The sequence below is a fragment of the Engraulis encrasicolus genome, chromosome 2 (genome assembly GCF_034702125.1).
Source record: "Engraulis encrasicolus isolate BLACKSEA-1 chromosome 2, IST_EnEncr_1.0, whole genome shotgun sequence".
Taxonomy (NCBI): domain Eukaryota; kingdom Metazoa; phylum Chordata; class Actinopteri; order Clupeiformes; family Engraulidae; genus Engraulis; species Engraulis encrasicolus.
The window spans coordinates 51,848,260-51,867,156 of NC_085858.1; the positions used below are offsets into that span (position 1 = coordinate 51,848,260).

The 18,897-nt window shown below is 40.5% G+C and overlaps 2 protein-coding genes across 2 annotated transcripts; one reads left to right on the top strand and one right to left on the bottom strand.

Moving 5' to 3' along the window:
* The first annotated feature begins 122 nt into the window (after positions 1–122).
* Positions 123–10,426, top strand: narfl (nuclear prelamin A recognition factor-like). The gene is made up of 11 exons (XM_063190688.1): positions 123–259; positions 614–709; positions 835–978; positions 1,385–1,514; positions 3,406–3,540; positions 3,928–4,046; positions 5,179–5,308; positions 7,677–7,749; positions 7,873–8,010; positions 8,641–8,798; positions 9,359–10,426. The coding sequence occupies exons 1-11, from the start codon at positions 194–196 to the stop codon at positions 9,598–9,600; spliced, it is 1,431 nt and encodes a 476-aa protein (XP_063046758.1). The 5' UTR covers positions 123–193; the 3' UTR covers positions 9,601–10,426.
* A 3,611-nt stretch (positions 10,427–14,037) lies between these two features.
* LOC134465126 (hydroxyacylglutathione hydrolase-like protein) lies at positions 14,038–18,559 on the bottom strand. The gene is given in 10 exon segments (XM_063218592.1): positions 14,038–14,109; positions 16,026–16,104; positions 16,680–16,759; positions 17,058–17,161; positions 17,619–17,726; positions 17,834–17,948; positions 18,108–18,190; positions 18,193–18,227; positions 18,296–18,360; positions 18,455–18,559. Coding segments are annotated over 10 exon segments (846 nt in total).
* Positions 18,560–18,897: the final 338 nt, after the last annotated feature.

Consider the following 18,897-nt stretch of genomic DNA (forward strand, 5'->3'; position numbering starts at 1 on the left):
ACGTTTAATGTGCTGAATAATTATACAGTTGTTAATAGGATGCTATGTACATGTCTGGTCGTTTAGGTGTCTGTGGAAAGATAGGTGACTCTGGCCAGGCGCGCTCGGCGCTCCCTCCCATTGACAGTTGTACGACATCTTGCGACAATGCTTGTCAACTTTGACGTATTACTTTACGGCACACTGGATAAACATGGCGTCGCACTTCAGCGGTGTTTTACAGTTGACAGATCTCGATGATTTCATTACTCCATCACAGGTAACAACGAAAACTGTTCAGTTGTTTGTTACTTCAACGTGTTTTTGAATTCATTATGTATTAGGTATTGTGTCTGTATGTACCCATCTACGCATTTAAATCTATGTTTTAAACATAGAAAAGGACTAGGGTCACACACATGCGCCTGAAATGCAGTCATTTGCTATCTGTCATAGTGTTAGTTGCTAACAGTTGGTTTACATCACATACCTAAAGTAATTACTGTACGTCTGGAGTTTACACTACATATGCATGTAGCACGTGCAACTTAAATGTGTGTGTAACTTTTAATGTTTGTGTATCAAATGATGGGAGTGTAACCTTGATCAATTCTCGGTTTTGTTGTTGTTGTAGGAATGTGTAAAGCCTATAAAAGTAGAGAAGAAACAGGGGCGATCCTTGGCCAAAATTCAAATCGAAGATGATGGAAATTATTTCCAAGTTAATCAGGTAAGTACATGTACACGAAGTACAAGTCACCCAGTTACAGACACGTACGGCAAGCTAACTCTGAAAGACACACAAGCCAAGACGGAACAAAAACCCGGAATGTTTATTTTGTTCCTACTTCTTAGGATGGCAGGAAACAGAAGCTGGAGAAGGCCAAGATCACGCTTAACGACTGCTTAGCATGCAGTGGCTGCATCACATCGGCGGAGAGTGTTCTGATCACGCAGCAGAGTCACGAGGAGCTCTTCCGAGTACTACGCCAAAACAAGGTACACATCTTGGGGTAGATGCTTTGCTTTGTACCGATGTAAAAATACAGCATTTCTTGTTACCCCCCAACAGCCTGTTACCCAGATGGGAGAACCACAGTGATGCTCATAACTAAAACAGTGATGATAACCCTACTCTGGGTTCTGATAGCCTATCTGGGTAACCAATTTCTGGAGAAACCAGCTATCTTATGACACCAGCGTATTCCTCTAGTAGTGTGAAGCAAGCGTCTATTAATAACGGAATGTGAAACGCCAATCTTGTAGTCCTTAACATCATTGATTTTGTGTTTGATTAATCACAAGGTGAGCTATTTTGTGGATTGCAATGTAGTTAGGCCTACACCATACAGGGAAGTAACTGTGTGTGTGTGTGTGTGTGTGTGTGCGTGTGCGTGTGCGGCAGAGTGGTGGTGATCAGCAGGTGGTGGTGGTTGTGTCCGTGTCTCCCCAGTCCAGAGCTTCTCTGGCCGCACATTATGGCCTGAGCAGCAGTGATGCTGGCAGGAGGCTCACATCCTTCTTAAAAAGCCTGGGTGAGTAATAGCAAAGTCATTTTCCCAAAAGCCATTTCACTCCGTGGCCATCTTGGCTAAGTCTCAGGGGAGCTATTTCAGATTAGTAAGACCATGGGCATCTAAGAATGAATGAGAAAAACAGGAATGGGACAACTGACCGATGCACAACCCATATGGTTGCAATCACAATCGAAAACAGATTACCGTATGAGGGCTATCTAGGATTGGCTGTATATGAAAGCAACGCTGTTAATCATTTTCCTACCACTATTTTTGAACTGCACGTGCTTGGCATTTCACAACAACACATTCTGCTTCGTGGCCTGTAGGATCAAGTGGCGCGGACTCTGTAGCAACACCATGCGAGTAGATACCCAATGTGAGTCGCAAATGTCATCTGCCACCGACCAGAGGAAGCCGATATTCCGAAGGCATACTGATTGGGTTAGAGCAGTTGTAAAAGCTTATGTGTCGAGGCGGCGAGATGATTGGATAAATGACAGCGCAGCTCAGCAAGTAATTAGCTCTTGTTACCGGACAGGTGGGATATGTGCAAGCCATATTGGCATTACAAATTGCCCACGTTCATTCCTATGGACACTTTCTGAAGTGTTTCTTCTCCTATAAACAGTCTCTGGTAATAAGGGAAATGGATAAAGGAGATATAGCCTGGGAAATCCCTTGCTGCCTTGCACAGTTGTTCCAATCTGAAATCTTTGCCTGAGTTTGGGATCCTAAGCACTAAAGGGAAGGCGGGGCAAGACAAAACCAAACAAAAGCTTATTGTTTATTTACAGTTCCATCATGTCGACACCAGATGCAAAACCAGCTTTCCATCAAGCGGTAGATGTTAATTTAAATAATAATTTAGATGTACCTCCACTACCGGAAAATAAATGGACTATATCGCAGGTGAGATAATAGTCTGGCAAGAACCAGACAAGAGGAGGTCAGGAGTGCATCTAGAAATTCTGGGCCCACTGAACGAAGGAGAGGCTGTGGGGTCCACACTCAAATCATGTCCTAGCCTATGCATGAGCCCATGTGAAAAACTGCATGGGCTGCCCAAATCATCCTGATTTAGTTTGAATTTTCTATGGTATTGGGCATGTATAAGTTTTCTATAGTCAAGTCAAGTCAAGTCAAGTCAAGTTTTATTCTCAATTTCTTTACATGCACTGGTCATACAAAGAATTTGAAATTACGTTTCTTGCTCTCCCATGCAGACATAGACTAATCTAGGTAAGGACATAGACAGTATAGACATAGACAGTACTCATAAATGGACATAAGACAGTATGGACATAGACAGTGCTCATACAGACATTTAAAGTGCAAGACTGGACAACAGAAGACTTGTAGAGAACATACATTAAGAGGAGGTATTTTGTTGTGCTTTTTCTAAAAGTCCTTTATAGCGTTCTGACATAGTAATAGTAGCATTTGAAGAAAAATAAATAATTAAAATAGGTTTATCAAATACACCAGCAGCAGTGTGTGTGTGTGTGTGTGTGTGTGTGTGTGTGTGTGTGTGTGTGTGTGTGTGTGTGTGTGTGTGTGTGTGTGTGTGTGTGTGTGTTTGTTTGTTTGTTTAGTGCAGGTAGAATGTGCGGTGTGCGTCTGTGTGTGTGTCTGTGTATGTGTGTGTGTGAGTGAGTTGTGTGTCAGTGTGTGTATGTTTGGGTTTAGTGCAGAATAGGATAAGTATATAGGATAAGTTAGTGGAACAAACCTGTATTAGGTATTAAGTGAGCCAGTCACCTTCTCTGCATGTAGTCCACTATTCTCAACCTGCAGGTATACCACTACTACAGATGAATGCCATTTACTAATAGCACCCTCTCAGAATGATGGAAGGAGACCTGGAAATGTCTGATTGAGTTTTTGCTTTGTTGTTTTTGGATTCCAGGTGTTCACTACGTGTTTGACACTAGCTTCAGTCGCAACTTCAGCCTGCTGGAGAGCCAAAGAGAGTTTATCCAGCGCTTCCAGCGGAAGGAGGATGACAAGAAGGCTTTACCCATGCTGGCCTCCGCCTGTCCAGGTGAAGGATGTGTCTCCTCTCTACCCATAACCAAAGCATCCTATCCTAGCAGTATTTGAATCGGAACAACCATCCTCATCATGAATGGCTAGTGGTTCCTATAAAATGTAACAGTAAATGGGCAATGCCTTTGTAAATGGGCAGTAAATCCCTTTGTTAGTTTATTGTCAATCAATGGATAGGTTCATTTTTGTCAGTAGATGGATACGGTAGGCTCATTTTTGTCAGTAGATTGGTAGACTCATTCTTGTCTGTAGATGGATAGGCTCATTTTTGAGTTTCTTTTGCCCTTCAACATTAAATGGGCAATCCCTTTGTTAGTTTATTGTCAATACATGGATAATCTCATTTTTTTGTTTCTTTTGTAACAAATCTTATGCATGTCAGGTTGGATTTGCTATGCTGAGAAGACTCATGGGGAGTTCATCCTTCCATACATCAGTACCACACGCTCCCCACAGCAGATGATGGGCTCCCTGGTGAAGAACTACTTTGCTGAGCAACAGGTGCTGAGTCTGGATCCATAATCAGTCACATGCAGCTGCTGGAGAAGCCATTTGGCTATGTCCTTTGCCATCTTAATGTATACATTACATTACATTACATTTAGCTGACGCTTTCATTTGTTCAAAGCGACTTACAACTATTATTTTCAGGGTATTGGTTACAGTCCCTGGAGCAGTGTGGGGTTAGGTGCTGTGCTCAAGGGCACTTCAGCCATGGATGGAGGTGTAGGGAGAGGTCAGGGGGATTCGAACTGGCAACCCCTAGATTGACAGACCAACTCTTTAACCAATAGGCCAGGGCTGCCCCAACAAATGATTGGCACCGCCAACTGCACTGCATACAGGGCTCGTCCGAGATATGAACCCGGGACCTCTCGCATACATGTTTGATGTTTGTACTTGTATACTTAATGTTTGTGAGGTGTAATTGTCATTTCACCAGCCCTTTGTCAAAATTTGCAATGTTAAATTAAATTTAATTCAAAATAAGGAAATCAAAGGTTAAAGAATAGTTATTGACTGTTAAAGCTTAACGTAGCATTGAGGCCTTAAGTGTATTAGACAGGTCTTGAATTTACATTGTGTGCAGAATTATTTGGCGAACAAGTCTTTTGACCATGTAGTCCATTTTATGCATATTTTCCAATTCCAACCTGTATGAACATGACAACTAATTGGATTTAAGCATTCCAGGTAACGTACATTTGTGTAATGAAAGAGGGGTTGATCACTTGACCAATGTCTTGGCAATTTCTAGACAGCCACATCCCCCTGGAAGACTTTACGATAGTTTATATACTTTTCAGACTTTGTTAGGTTTCTATTGTGGCCCATTTTCCCAAAGGATAACAACATTGCCTAATAATTATGCACATCTGATTTAGGATGTTGGGCTCCTTGGATCAAAGATCTCATAACACAAATGTACAGTACGTTACCTGGAATGCTTAAATCCAAATGCTTTTCATGTACATACAGGTTGGAATTGGAAAATAATAAATATGCATAAAATGGACAATATAGTAAAAAAAATGTCATCAATCATAAGTCCTTCTGCTGACGGTGATCACCTGACTACAATATGGCTTCTGTGTTGGGCGACTTCATTTACAAGAGTGACACTCTTTCACAGGGTGTGTCTGCTCAGAGGATCTACCACGTGACTGTGATGCCATGTTATGACAAGAAACTTGAGGCCTCCCGGCCAGATTTCTATTTGAGCGAAGCTGAGACGAGAGAGGTGGACTGTGTCATCACCTCAGGTAAGATACAATAGCACAGCCACTGTGTGTACACAATGAAGGCAAACACAGAATTGGAATGCTTTTTCTGTGGGGAAATGGCAAATTCAGTAAACGGCTGCAGGGAAGTTTTTTAAGTGACCAGTGCAGAAAAGAAAGGTAAAATCTAGTTATTGTTATGGCAAACCATGAACTATGATGGGATTCGTTGGAAACTAATCAGAATGTATTCATTTATCAATGTCACATGGTATGATGAATCGCCTATTCCCATGTCATTCCAGCAGGGAATAAAACGCGTTCAAAATGTGTTAAAAACAATTAAGAGTGATTCTACGATTCGCCTGCGCTTTTGGCAAAAGCAAAATGTCAAATATTAGGGTTTTTTTTCCAACTAAATTACCTAGATGTTTACATAGTGTATATATTTAAGTTTCCAAACATACAAATTGCCAAGCTTAATCTTAAATCATTTGATAAATACTCTAATGAAAGCGAACATTTGCTTGATTATTTTGTCAACAGTGTTATGGACAAATACTATGTCATTTCAAACGTATATAAAAATACTACAGAGTTGAAACGACATACGTTTGAAAGTGCTTATGTCCCTTAGCAATAATGTTGTCATAAATCTGTGCAACTGATATAGAAAATGTGATTGTTGAGCTTCATAAGTAGGATTTTATGATTCACTGTGATACAGACTGACACATTTTTCATTATAAATCCCTGTAACGTCTTATTTGAATTTAGTCACCCTCCTTACACAAGACTTCCTTCTCCAGAGATAATCCCTAGTGTCTGTTCATAGGATTTTTCCAACACATAAGGGATCAATAGCACAAAAACACTCTCAAAACAGTCAACCGTGTTACTCAACTGTGTTACGGTCAACAGTGCAGGGGAACAAGTCGCCACTTTTTTAGGAGAAAAAACAGAGCAGACAAACCCATCTCCCTAGAACACAAATTATTTTGTTTGTTTGTCTGTCAATATGGAGATAAATTGGCAAAAACATACTACTCCTCAACTGTCATAGCTTATTGTAACACCATTGACGGTAACACGACTTGACATTTCAGCCATTTTTATGGTGTTGTGCTAACTGAGGACCTCAGAAGTTCTACCACAACACCTTAATCAATTCATGTATTTGTATGCTTTATCTGTGTTTTTCTACATGTGATTTCTAATTCAGATTCTTATGAATATGTTGATAACACAGTTGACAGGCAATTTTCCCGCTATGAGAACATGAAAAATAATGGATTAAATTATGGAAGGATGGAGCTCAAAACTTACCAAAAAGTCTTCCCATATCCCAAAGAGGTTATGATATCACGTGATGTTATTCGTATGGCCTAAGACCAAACCATTACTGATTTATGGAGGGGGTTTCAGACCGTGACACGGTTCACATAGTTTTCGTGGACACACACAAAATGGCAAATTTCATGTATAATGGAAAGGACAGTGGTCTTTCTGACAGTTTTGTCATATTGTGATGATTACTGTGAATCAACATTTGCAATCGTCTTGGGCAAAACAAGTTTCTTTACATGCTAATATGAAGACTGAATCTGACATTTGGAAAACAGGACGGCATGAAAACGCCCAAAACCAGTATTAAATATTCATTCGTGCTGAGGGAAATAATGCCATGTCTACATTTTCTGTATTATATGAAAGATAAATGTGTGCTAATGTCCAAAACCATCATTGGATGCAGTTAATAGTTAGTGGAATTGGCAAATAAAATCCATGGACTTAAAAGCGCAGTCGAATCGTAGAATCACTCACAAGCTTGTTCAGCTGCTTATTCACTTTTGTCAATTTTGTAGTGAGCGGGCAGACGTTTTCAGTTGTGGGTGTGTACATCCAAAGTAGCTTTAGAGTATCAGAATGAAGTCCAGTTGGAGTGCTTCCTGGAACTGTCTAGTTTTTTAAGATGGTGCTCTTTGGTGACAGGCTTGGTTGATTTCAAATTTTTTTTTAGAAATACCAAGGCACTCATCTTCTTTGTAATTAAAATGCCTTTATTTTGTTGGGCATAGCATGATTAAAATACTTCAACGCGTTTCGGCATGAAGCCTTCGTCAGGAAGTGTGCTTTAGAGTATAGTTTATTTATTAATCCCGAGGGAAATTAAGGCGGGTGCCAGGTGCCAGACAATAGTGTCAGACAATGGACTACTACAAAGGTCTACACACTGCCAATTGTGCTCCAAAAAATTGAGATTTTATTTTTGTCCTGTTTTTCGAGCACAGTGTGTAGACCTACCTCTTTCCAACGTGCAGCAAGACTCCCCAGGTGTAGAGCCTTATTTCTTGTGAGTGTGGGTTTATATGTTGTGTCTCTGCTCCTCTTTGTGTCTCTGCTCATTTAGGTGAGGTTCTGAAGATGCTGGAGGAGGAGGGTGTATCTTTGAGTGATGTTGAAGCTGCACCATTAGACCCCATGTATGTAGCAATAACACTCCACTGGAACTTTCATAGTACATGTTACTGTAATAATATCCTTCTTAACATGTAAATTAAAGCATTAATGTGTGTGTGTGTGTCTGTCTGTCTGTCTGTTTCTAGGTTTAGCCACGTGTGTGGAGATGAGTTCCTGTCCCATGCAGGCAGTGGCTCAGGTGGCTATCTGCACCACACCTTTATCCACGCTGCTAAAGAGCTTTTTGGGGAGGACGTGAAGGAACTGACCTATAAAACTCTCAAGTGAGTCCTGCCGCCATGTTATATCTCTTAAAAAAAGTTCACTGTTCAGAATGTGAAATTGTGGTTAAATGAATTGGGTAAAGAAAAGTTTTTGCAACATGCAACCTAATTTTAAAAAAGCATGAAAAGATCAACAGCTTTTGTTCTGCTTAGACTAGCATAGGGAATAGGGATCAGAGGGTCACATGTTCGAATCCCACCCGTAGCAGTTTGCCATGGCTGAATTGCCCTTGAGCAGTAGCCTGGTGAACCAGCGCCACCCGCTGGACGGCAAAATGTTTTGTCTACGGGTGGGTCTGGCCTCGCATAATGATTCAATGAAGCCAGAATGCCATGAATCTGGCAAACCAATTACAACGCAAAGATGTGTTTTGAATCAAAGCGGGCAGGGTTTTGATGGAAGGTTGTTCTCATCAACAATCTTCGGATGTATTATGCATCGAGGCCAGACTAAATTAGACATCCACATTTAGTCTGGTTTATCAGGCTACTTGAGCAGGGCACCTAACCTCACTTTGCTCCAGGGACTGTACACGCAATACCCAAAGTCCCTTTAGATAAAACGATTAGCAAAGTGCAATGTAATGTAATGTAATCCATCGATCACAAGTTGCTTTCCTTGTGTGACAGGAATAAGGACTTCCAAGAGGTGACGCTGGAGAGGGACGGGGAGGTCCTGCTGCGCTTCGCTGCTACCTATGGCTTCCGGAACATTCAGAACCTGGTGCAGAAGCTGAAGAGGGGCAAGTCCCCCTATCACTTTGTGGAGGTCATGGCATGCCCATCAGGTGAGCACGGACTCCCATCCAGGGATGTGTTTCTCGAAAGGGTGTTGCTAAATCAGTTAGTAACTTATTTGTAAAAAAAAAAATTTGTTGTTGCGTACTGATAAGTCAAGGGTACCATGAGTAATACAACTGCATGTTGAAATTGGCATGAATTCTCCTTTAAGACTGTGTTGTGTAACACACAGGAGGAATATTTTAGACTCCTGCATCATAAGATATCCCATATTCACAGGTTAGTCTCTTCTGCCTCTGGGTTAAAAAGAATTTGAATAAACCCTGGTTGTCATGCCGAACCAGTTTATCTGGTTTAACTTTACATACAAACAGATATTCCACGTTCCTCTCCTGTTTTGTTCTCAAATCCCACATAATGCCTTCTATTCTGACCTGACCTACTTGGCCCTCCACTGAATGCAATATTGATGATGATGATGACATATTGCATGTCAGTTTCACTGTATTCTGTTGGGCTTTGAATTTCCCTACTGCACCCCCCCTCTCCCTACTGTCCTCTCTCCTCTCCACCTCATCCTACTCCCCTCATCATATTCCTCCCCCAGGTTGCCTGAACGGCGGTGGGCAGCTGAAGCCCCAGCAGGAGCAGTCCAACAAGGAGCTGCTGCAGCGCGTGGAGGAGCTGTACCAGGTCGAGCAGAGCGCCGCCCCCCAGGAGGAGGCCTGCGTGGCCCAGCTCTACCACACCTGGCTGCAGAGCATCGGGGAGGCGCGGGCACGCCAGCTGCTCCACACCCAGTACCACGCCGTGGAGAAGGCCACCAACGGACTCGTCATCAAATGGTGAACAGGGGTGCACCTCTCAACACCGTCGGCGCTATCCAAGGTAGCAACTTACTTGGTTGCAATGCAGTTGTCGGCATTGGCAGCCTACTAAGATGCTAAATTTGTTAGCGAGAAACGGTGTCCAGAAAGAGAGACCCCCCCTCTAGATTCAAAACCACGCAGGTGCTTGACTTGCAGTCACCACAAGCCACTGAAGTTCACTGCGCACAAGTTTTTAAAAAATCAATGCCAAGCACTGACTGCAAAGATAAGACTGGTGGAGTGGAAAGAGAGGTGTAGGTGGATGTTGCCTTTCACAGGTCATCTTATTGTAACAACAATTTGTTGCTCTCTAAACCCAAAGCAAAGGTCTTTCTGTTGTTTATTGGTCCTCTGAGCAATACTTGTTTGAGGAGAGCTTTACTTATTTCTAAAATGCAGGCTGCTTAAACTAAGGCTCCCATCTTCCAGACTGGTTTATTTCACTAATAGCAGTAAGATTTTCAAGTTATGATGAAGTATCATGCTGGTGTATATGTACTGTACCTTGCACTAAAAAGCAGTACAAATGCATTGTGGCCTTTGTTGTCCAACTATATTGGGCTGTGTGATTTTTGTTGTTGTTGTTGTTGTTGGGACTGATTACTGAGCATTGCATTTTCATCCATAGCTGGTCCCACTAATTGTAGTGTACACTGTGTATTATATTTTCAAGAAATCAGCAGTATTTTTCATAATATCTACGAATCAAGCATGTATATAATCATTCCTGCCATATTTATAACATGACTTGGAGAAATTATAGAACAATATTGAATATTTTATTTATTAAAATGCCTTTAATGTCATACTGAGTCACTTTAATCTTGCTTTGGAAAAAAATGAAAAGTCTGAGATGGTATTCTTATTTGTGATTTATTGAAGATAGCTGAAGCTAAAAATAAAAAATGGTGTATATATATGCATATACAGTACAACATGTTCAGTAGGTCTGTGTTCAACCTCTACGCGCAACTATGGTAATGTTTGTAAAGTGCATTTCATGCCAGATGGACTGTGCCTCGTTCGCATAGTGCACAGGATAAATATTGACAGCCAGGGTAAACCAAATGTTTGAACTTTGGACTGACAATCAGTTTCTCTACATAGCGGAAGCAAAGGAATTGTTGCCTGGCACGCCCTCCTGGTGACATAAGTCTCGCAGTACTTTGAAGCATCTGTTACATTACAATGGAATAATCTTATCTGTACTGTTCTTGAGGTCCGAAGTGGTCGTGCTGCAGATTACAGGATCTTAACACCTAGTTTCACAAATGTTCCCTTTTCAAAGCCTTCTGAATAGCATGGTTTACTTTTTAGATTTGTCATTGAAAATTAGAGATAGTCATATTTCCTCACTTCACACTATACACTAAGCCTTTATGATTATCTTCGAACCTCTGTGGAGGTCATGTTTTAATTGATATAATTGAGGTGAAATGTAATATTGGAAGACAAACTTAACCCTTTCATGCACGGTGTCCACATACGTGGACAGTAATTCTAACCCCACTTTAGATAGGTAAATAGTGGTTATTTTTTTCCAAATTGTATATGGGAAGTACCATGAGGTTCATTACAATACTTTAACAGCAGTTATAACTTTTTGCACTAAATATTAAGTGTTTGATGACATCATCAATCTAAGAAATCCACCGATGTGAATTATGACCATAACAAGCATGTTTATATCTGAAAATCAACCACACCAAAGGGCAATTTCAGGTTTTAAAAAATATTATGATGTTTAGTACAGTTCACTTGAGAAGTCTATGTTGTTAAAATCCAAATTTACAATAAAGGTAGGTTTTTATACAATATAAAGCTACTGTCCACGTATGTGGACGTTGCGCATCAAGGGAGTCTAATGATAAACATATTATTTATGATTACCCTGAGTATATTCTGCTCATTTTGGGCAAATACTTTGTGATGTGAGCATTTATAATGATAGTGTGTATATAAATATAGTGTGAAAAAAAATATTTTAAACATATTTAACACATTTATCACTTTTCATTTCATTATTTCAAGACAAACTACCTAAAATTAGTGTTTTACACACGTGTCAATAGCATATTTCGGGTTTCTTTCACCACAAAGATGACACAAATTGTGTAGGAAGGAGCTAGCATACATGCTGAATCAAATACAGATGTGTCTTCATCAGAATTGAAGTTTTTCCCCCCACATGCAGCATTTCCCAACAAATTGCCATAGCTGTGTATGTAAATATTGCTAAATTGACAGTTTTTTTTCTCTTTTTTTCATCTTTGTTCGTTAAATACTGTAATATATAATGTGTAAGTGTCATATAATGTTGTAATATTACATATAGTAACATGGAAAGTAAGTAAAATAACTTGCATTTATAATAGGAGGTCTATTTAACACTATTTTTTCACAGAAAATACTTGAACATGCTGATGAATGACTACAAAACGCATGTGTCTGGAGGCAAATTTCATATTACCTTTCATATAGGGACAACATAAATGATGTAGGATTGAGCTAGAATCCATGCTGAATCAAATACAGATGTGTCTTCATCAGAATTTAAGGTTTTTTCCACATACAACAAGGTTTCCCCACAAATCTTGCCATAGCTGTGTATGTAAATATTGCTAAATTGAGAGTTTTTTCTCTTTGTTTCATCTTTGTTCCTAAATAGTGTAATGTATAATGCATAAGTGTCATATATGTTGTAATATGACACAAGGTAACATGGAAAGTAAGTAAAATTAACTTACATTTATAATAGGGGGTCTATTTAACACTATTTTTACAGAAAATACTTGAAAAATGCTGATGAATGACTACAGAACGCATGTGTCTGGAGGCAAATTTCATATTACCTTTCATATAGGGACAACATAAATGATGTAGGATTGAGCTAGAATCCATGCTGAATCAAATACAGATGTGTCTCTTCATCAGAATTTAAGGTTTTTTCCACATGCAACAAGGTTTCCCCACAAATCTTGCCATAGCTGTGTATGTAAATATTGCTAAATTGACAGGTTTTTTCCTCTTTTTTTAATCTTTGTTCCTTAAATAGTGTAATGTATAATGCATAAGTGTCATATAATGTTGTAATATGACACAAGGTAACATGGAAAGTAAGTAAATTAACTTACATTTATAATAGGGGGTCTATTTAACACTATTTTTTTTTTTACAGAAAATACTTGAAAATGCTGATGAATGACTACAGAACGCATGTGTCTGGAGGCAAATTTCACATTACCTTTTATACAGGGACAACATAAATGATGTAAGATTGAGCTAGAGTACATGCTGAATCAAACTGAGCTTTTTGTTCACCAGCATTGGCTGTCTTCTTGCATGCAATAAGAATTTCCCACATATTATTTTTCTATGACGCCTATATANACAATGCTATTTTTATATATATGCTTTTGTTGTTGGTTAATTACAGTGATATATGGTGTTAAAGTGTTATATTGTGTTGTTATATAGCATAAAACACCATAAAAATGAATAAAACAGCTTAATTTGAACTTGAAATACAGTATAGGCCTATATAACTTTTCACTCCTTTGATGCGCAGTGTCCACATATGTGGACAGTAAAATAACTTCCACATCAAAAGAGATTTTTGAAAAATTCCAAAAGATTCTTCATATTAGCTCCATTATGAGTGAGAAAATCAATATATAAAAAATCTTGCACATTTTTTTCATGGTGTCTGCATGAAAGGGTTGATACTGTCCCATTTTTGGAAATCAGCTTATTTTACACCTCCCCTTGAGTTAAATAATAAGGTTTTACCGTTCTCCTGTACTTTCAACCGTTCTCTGGTTATGGCAGTGTTAATCGCAGTTAGCCGCCAGCTGGTCTCATAGGACTCAATGTTAACTGCTAGCTTGGAGGTAAAATTTGCACTGCCATACCCAGAGAACGGTTGAAAGTACAGGAGAACGGTAAAACTCTATTATTTAACTCAAGGGGAGGTGTAAAATAACCTGATTTCCAAAAATGGGACAGTATCACTTTCAGACCTCTTGAGTTTGTAATATTACAAATAAATAATATTACAAATTAACCAACTGATCTGAGCTATATATAGTATTATAAACCTCACTAGTATACACTCAAGTTCATTTGCCATACAAACAGTGGGCCCTGCCTGTCTGCAACAGAAGTGCATAGCCATCTGACTGTTATTCAGTGGTGGAGAGCCAGGGTCACATGCATCGATCAGGCACACAGAAGTCAACAAGGATAAATACAGAAAGTGCATTGAAATAATAAAGTGTCTGCTCTTGGTATGAAGCATGTAAACTTGTCTCCCATCGCAGGTGAAGTTCAGGTGTGTGTGTGTGCATGCGTGTTTTTGTAAGTCCTCATGTTGTCTCTGGTGACATGGTAGTATGCAGAGCAGCCAGGGGTTGTCTCGTCAGGAGTCCAGTAGATCCCACTCCAGGGCCATCAGAACCTGGGGCGGCACTCTGTCCTTGGGCTTTTTTATATATATATATATATATATATATATACAGTGAGTCCAATATGTATTTGATCCCTTGCTGATTTTGTTGGTTTGCCTACTAAAAAAGACATGATCAGTCAATAAATGTTATGATAATATGTAATCTAATATGGAGAGACAGAATATCAAAAAGAAAATCCAGAAATTAACTGAAGAGAATATATATTAATTTATTTCCATTTCATCGAGCAAAATAAGTATTTGATCCCCTGCCAACTGATTACAGTTCCGGGCCCACAGACCAGATGGGCACTTCCGATCAACTTGTCATCTGAATTAAAGACACCTGTACATACTAACATGCATAAAAGACACATTGAATCAGCAGAATCAGTCCATAGTATGAGTGAATCAGTCACACTCCAACCTCACCAGCATGGGAAAGACCAAAGAGTGGTCAAATGATATCAGGGACACGATGTTAGACCTGAACAAAGATTAAATAGACTGCAAAGCCACAAGAAAGAGACTGGGTATTAATGACCCAGCTGTTGATGCATTTCTTCCAAAATGTGAGGAATACAAAATGACTATCCATCAGCCTGTCTGGGGTTCTATACAAGATTTGACCTTTTGTAGGGATTTGATAATCATGAGAACAGAAAGAAATCACCCTAGAGCTGTACGGGATGAACTAGGCAATGATATCAAAGCTACTGGGACCAAAATCACTGATAAAACTACTGGTAGCACTTAATGCCACAGAGGTTTAAAATCCTGTAGTGCACACATGGTACCTCTACTTCAGAAGGAACCGGCGCAGTCCCACTTGAGGTTTGCCAACAAACATCAGACTGGTTTAGGATATGATAAGGAGGTGCTGTAGTCAGATGAAACCAAAATCAAGCTGTTTGACATTATCACAATTCAATGTGTTTTGAGAAAGAGTACTGCTGTCTATGATCCCAAGAACACCCTCCTCACCATCATGCATGAAAGTGGTATCATTATGGTTTGAGGGTGTTTGTCTGGGCAAGGCACAGGACAACTTCGCATCGTCAATGAATGGATGGAGGGAGACATGTAATGTGCAATCCTGAGTGCAAACGTCCTTCCCTCCACCACTACACTGAAGTGTGGGCCATTTTTGGATCTCCCAACATGACAATAATACACAACATACAGTCAATGCAACAAAGGAGTGGCTCAATAAGAAGCATATTAAAGTCGTGAAGTGGCCTAGACAGTCTCCAAATATTAACCCTATAGTAATTCTATGGAGAGAACTGAACCTCCCATTTGCCAAGCTACAGCCACAAACTATTAATGTTTTAGAGATAATGTGCAAAGAAAAATGGGCAAAAAATATTTTCTACTATATGCACAAACATTGTCATTAACTAAAAGAAGCATCTAACCTCAGTGCTAGACATATAGGGCTTTGCCACAAAGCACTTTATCCTCTTTAGCTAGAGGGGTCAAATACTTATTGGCCTAAATTGAATACAAATAAATTAAAATATATTCTTTTAAGTTATTTTCTGGAATTTCTTTTTGATATTCTGTCTCTCCATGTTTGAATACATATTATCATAAATGCATAGACTGATCATGTCTTTATTAGTGGGCAAACCGGCAAAATCAGCAAGGGATCAAATACATATTGGACTCACTATATATATTTTTTTTATGGGCTTTTATGCCTTTATTTGACAGGGCAGTTGAAGATGGTGACAGGAAGCGAATGGGGCAGAGAGACAGGGAAGGATCGGGAAATGACGGACTCGAACCGGGGTCCCCGAGGGTGGGCAAATGTGGGGGGCTTAGCGCGCTGCGCCACAACGCCCCCTGTCCTTGGGCTTTTTGAAGTTGTCCTTCTCGTTGCGGAGTAGCCTGGTAAACCAGCGCCACCCGCTGGACGCCGAATTTTTTCATCTCCGGTCTTACATTTAGGCTGGTTTATCAGGCTACTTGTGGAGCACTTTCAGCACCTCCACGGGATCCGTCCTCCCTGTGAACTTCTGCACAGCCTCGCACCTGTGATGGGCAGGAGAGGGAAGACCTGAATCAACCAAACCGGGCTAAAGCTCAGATGCACCTTCATGATTGAATTCAACCTCAAGTCTCACAAAATTCCATGAAATGAACACGACCCCTTGGAACGCAAAATCTGTGGCAGTTTGACAGATTCTGCCTTAATTCACAACACAACAGTGCTTTCTATGTCTTCCCAAGTTTCCTTTGTCTCCATGTGTTGTGAATTCTGTGAGTTCATGTTGATTGAAGGCGCAAACTCTTGCAGATAAAATTCAGGTAATGTTAACTGGCAATCGTGTTTCAGTCAAATTACTGTTTAGTGTGCAGATGTGACCTCTTGTTACATAGAAAAGTGATCCATACAGTTCAGTTCAAACATGCAATTGCTTCATTGACACTACTATTCTGGGGTGCATTTCTCGAAAGCGTAGTTGCTAAACTGCATTAGCTACTTTGTTGTTTGCAATGCAACTTCCCATTGGCAACTACCCAAGTTGCTAACTGGCTAACAGCTACACTTTCGAGAAACGCACCCCTGACCTATCTGGTTGTTGTGTTACCAGGTAAGTACTCACGAGAGTCGGAGGAAGGGGTTGTACTCAAATTCCTCCAGTAATGTCGAGGGGACTGTCGGTTGGTCATCATCATCTCTGGCCTTGCCACAAAAAGACAATTGCTAATTTCAAGACCCATATCGTCATACTGGCAAGAGGTATGTTTTTCTTCTCCCAGAAATGTTATTAATGTGTGTAACAGTTCATAATTAAGTAGGCCTTCTGTGCATGAAGAATACTCCCTCCTGCCACCATGTGCCTTATGAAGTGTAATATACAAACATACACACCAGATGATGTTCTTTCTCTCTCTCCCTCTCGAACACATACACAAATATTTCTCTCTCTGCCTCTCTCTCGCTAAGTCGCGCGCACACAACACAACACAACACAACACACCTTTGCCCAGGTCAGCATCTCTTTGACTTTCTCGTTCTCCGGCTCCACCAGTAAAGCGAACTTGAGGTTCCTCTTTGTGTACTCATGGCCACAGAACAGAACACCTTCTGAAAACTATATGAATGTGTACTTTAAAGGTGCACTGTCTAATATTTTATTGGTATATTTCCAGAATTCATGCTGCCCATTCACAAATGTTGCCTTTTTCAGGAATACTTACCACCACCATTAAATTCCAAGTATTCATTATGACTGGGAAAACTGCACTTTTCATACATGAAAAGGTGGATCATTCATCTCCATGTACGTTGTTTTGAATTTCCATAAATGGCCATTATTAGCTGCAACACTTAAGCTACAGTACTTTTGCCATACTGGCAAGTAGGCCTATCCTATCAAGTAAATATTTACGAAAAGCTCAAACATCTTGCTGTTATATGCTGCTCAGGAGTATCAATATCTCTGTGGAGGCTCACCATATGTTTATGAAATGCGCACCCACCATACCTTCCTGTTGTGCTAAATGCTGGTCTGTAGTATTGGTCACTGTAGTGTAGAGACTTACTGTGTCTTAAGGCAAGGTCCCCAACACTTCTGTCGGGTTGTGATGCATCTGTTCTGCGGTGCCTTCAAAAAACTTTCCGCAGCCACCGACAAAGAGTTTGTCTCCTGACAATCCAAACAGCATTCCAGATGTGGGAGCAGAGATACTGTATGATGCACTGTAGGCCTATCCATAACAGGGGCAATTGATATAACGTCTCCTGCTGCCTAACTTGTGAAAACAGCAGGCGAATCAGTGCAGTCATCCTCCCAGACGAAGTAGCATATGTGTCCAGCAGTGTGGTGGCGGCAGGGGGTGAAGAGGCACCTCGCATTGATGGAGTTGAACTGTGGGAAAAGCATTAGTATACAGCATTTAAGAACTCACTCCTAATAACTCTGGAACATCATGCCTTATGTGACAGCATCTCTATGCATGTGCAACTGCTCTTCTTAGGTGCTTTATTTTGCAGCACTGTCATTGAGACAGCATTGTGACTACAATACCTTCAACTCTTGGCTGTTGGATACTTTATCTGCCAGGCCTTTGATGCGGTTATCACCTCCATACACCCTCAGTCCTGGGATCTCAAATCTTCATTGCCTCTTGCATGGAAAAAAGGATTCTTCTGATTGCCAAAAAGGTCCAAAAGATTGGCACCACAACAAATGACAGCTGTCAGGGTTTGGCTTATCAGTGATGATGTGTGGTGAGGACAGCTATCAGGGTTAACCCTTCTCGTTTCACTATCTGCAAAAGCTTTGCATTCAGATGTTGTTGCATCAGCTGGGTTCTAAACGGATGCAAAAAGGGGATGGATACGCGACAACTTTTAGAAACCATCAGACCTTACCCTTTGCGGTACAGCGGGGGCGACTGCAATTGCTTCTTTGGTCTGCTCATCAATGATCAGGTACATATAGTTATCTTCGAGGATGGAGATCACCCTTACTTTCATGGTCAAACACGCACGACGAGGGCTTGACAACGAACCAAGGGAGTAAAGTATGGGTTAACGGCGCCAAGAGGTGGCCCGACGGGTCAGTTTAAATATTTTACACCACTGATGTGATCATTTGCTGTTCCAATGCAGAGATTCTGGTCAGCAAGAGGGTGACAAGCTCAATTGAGTTCAAAGAGACCAGGACCTGTGGCTGGGTTTCTATTACCCTGGTATAAATGCATAACCTGCTTCTCCTGTTGCCTGCAGGCAACCATGGCCACCGTGCGTTCAATCTTCCAGTTTTTCAACCGTTTTTCTGCTGTTTTTCAGAAGTATTGACACCGTCATTGAAT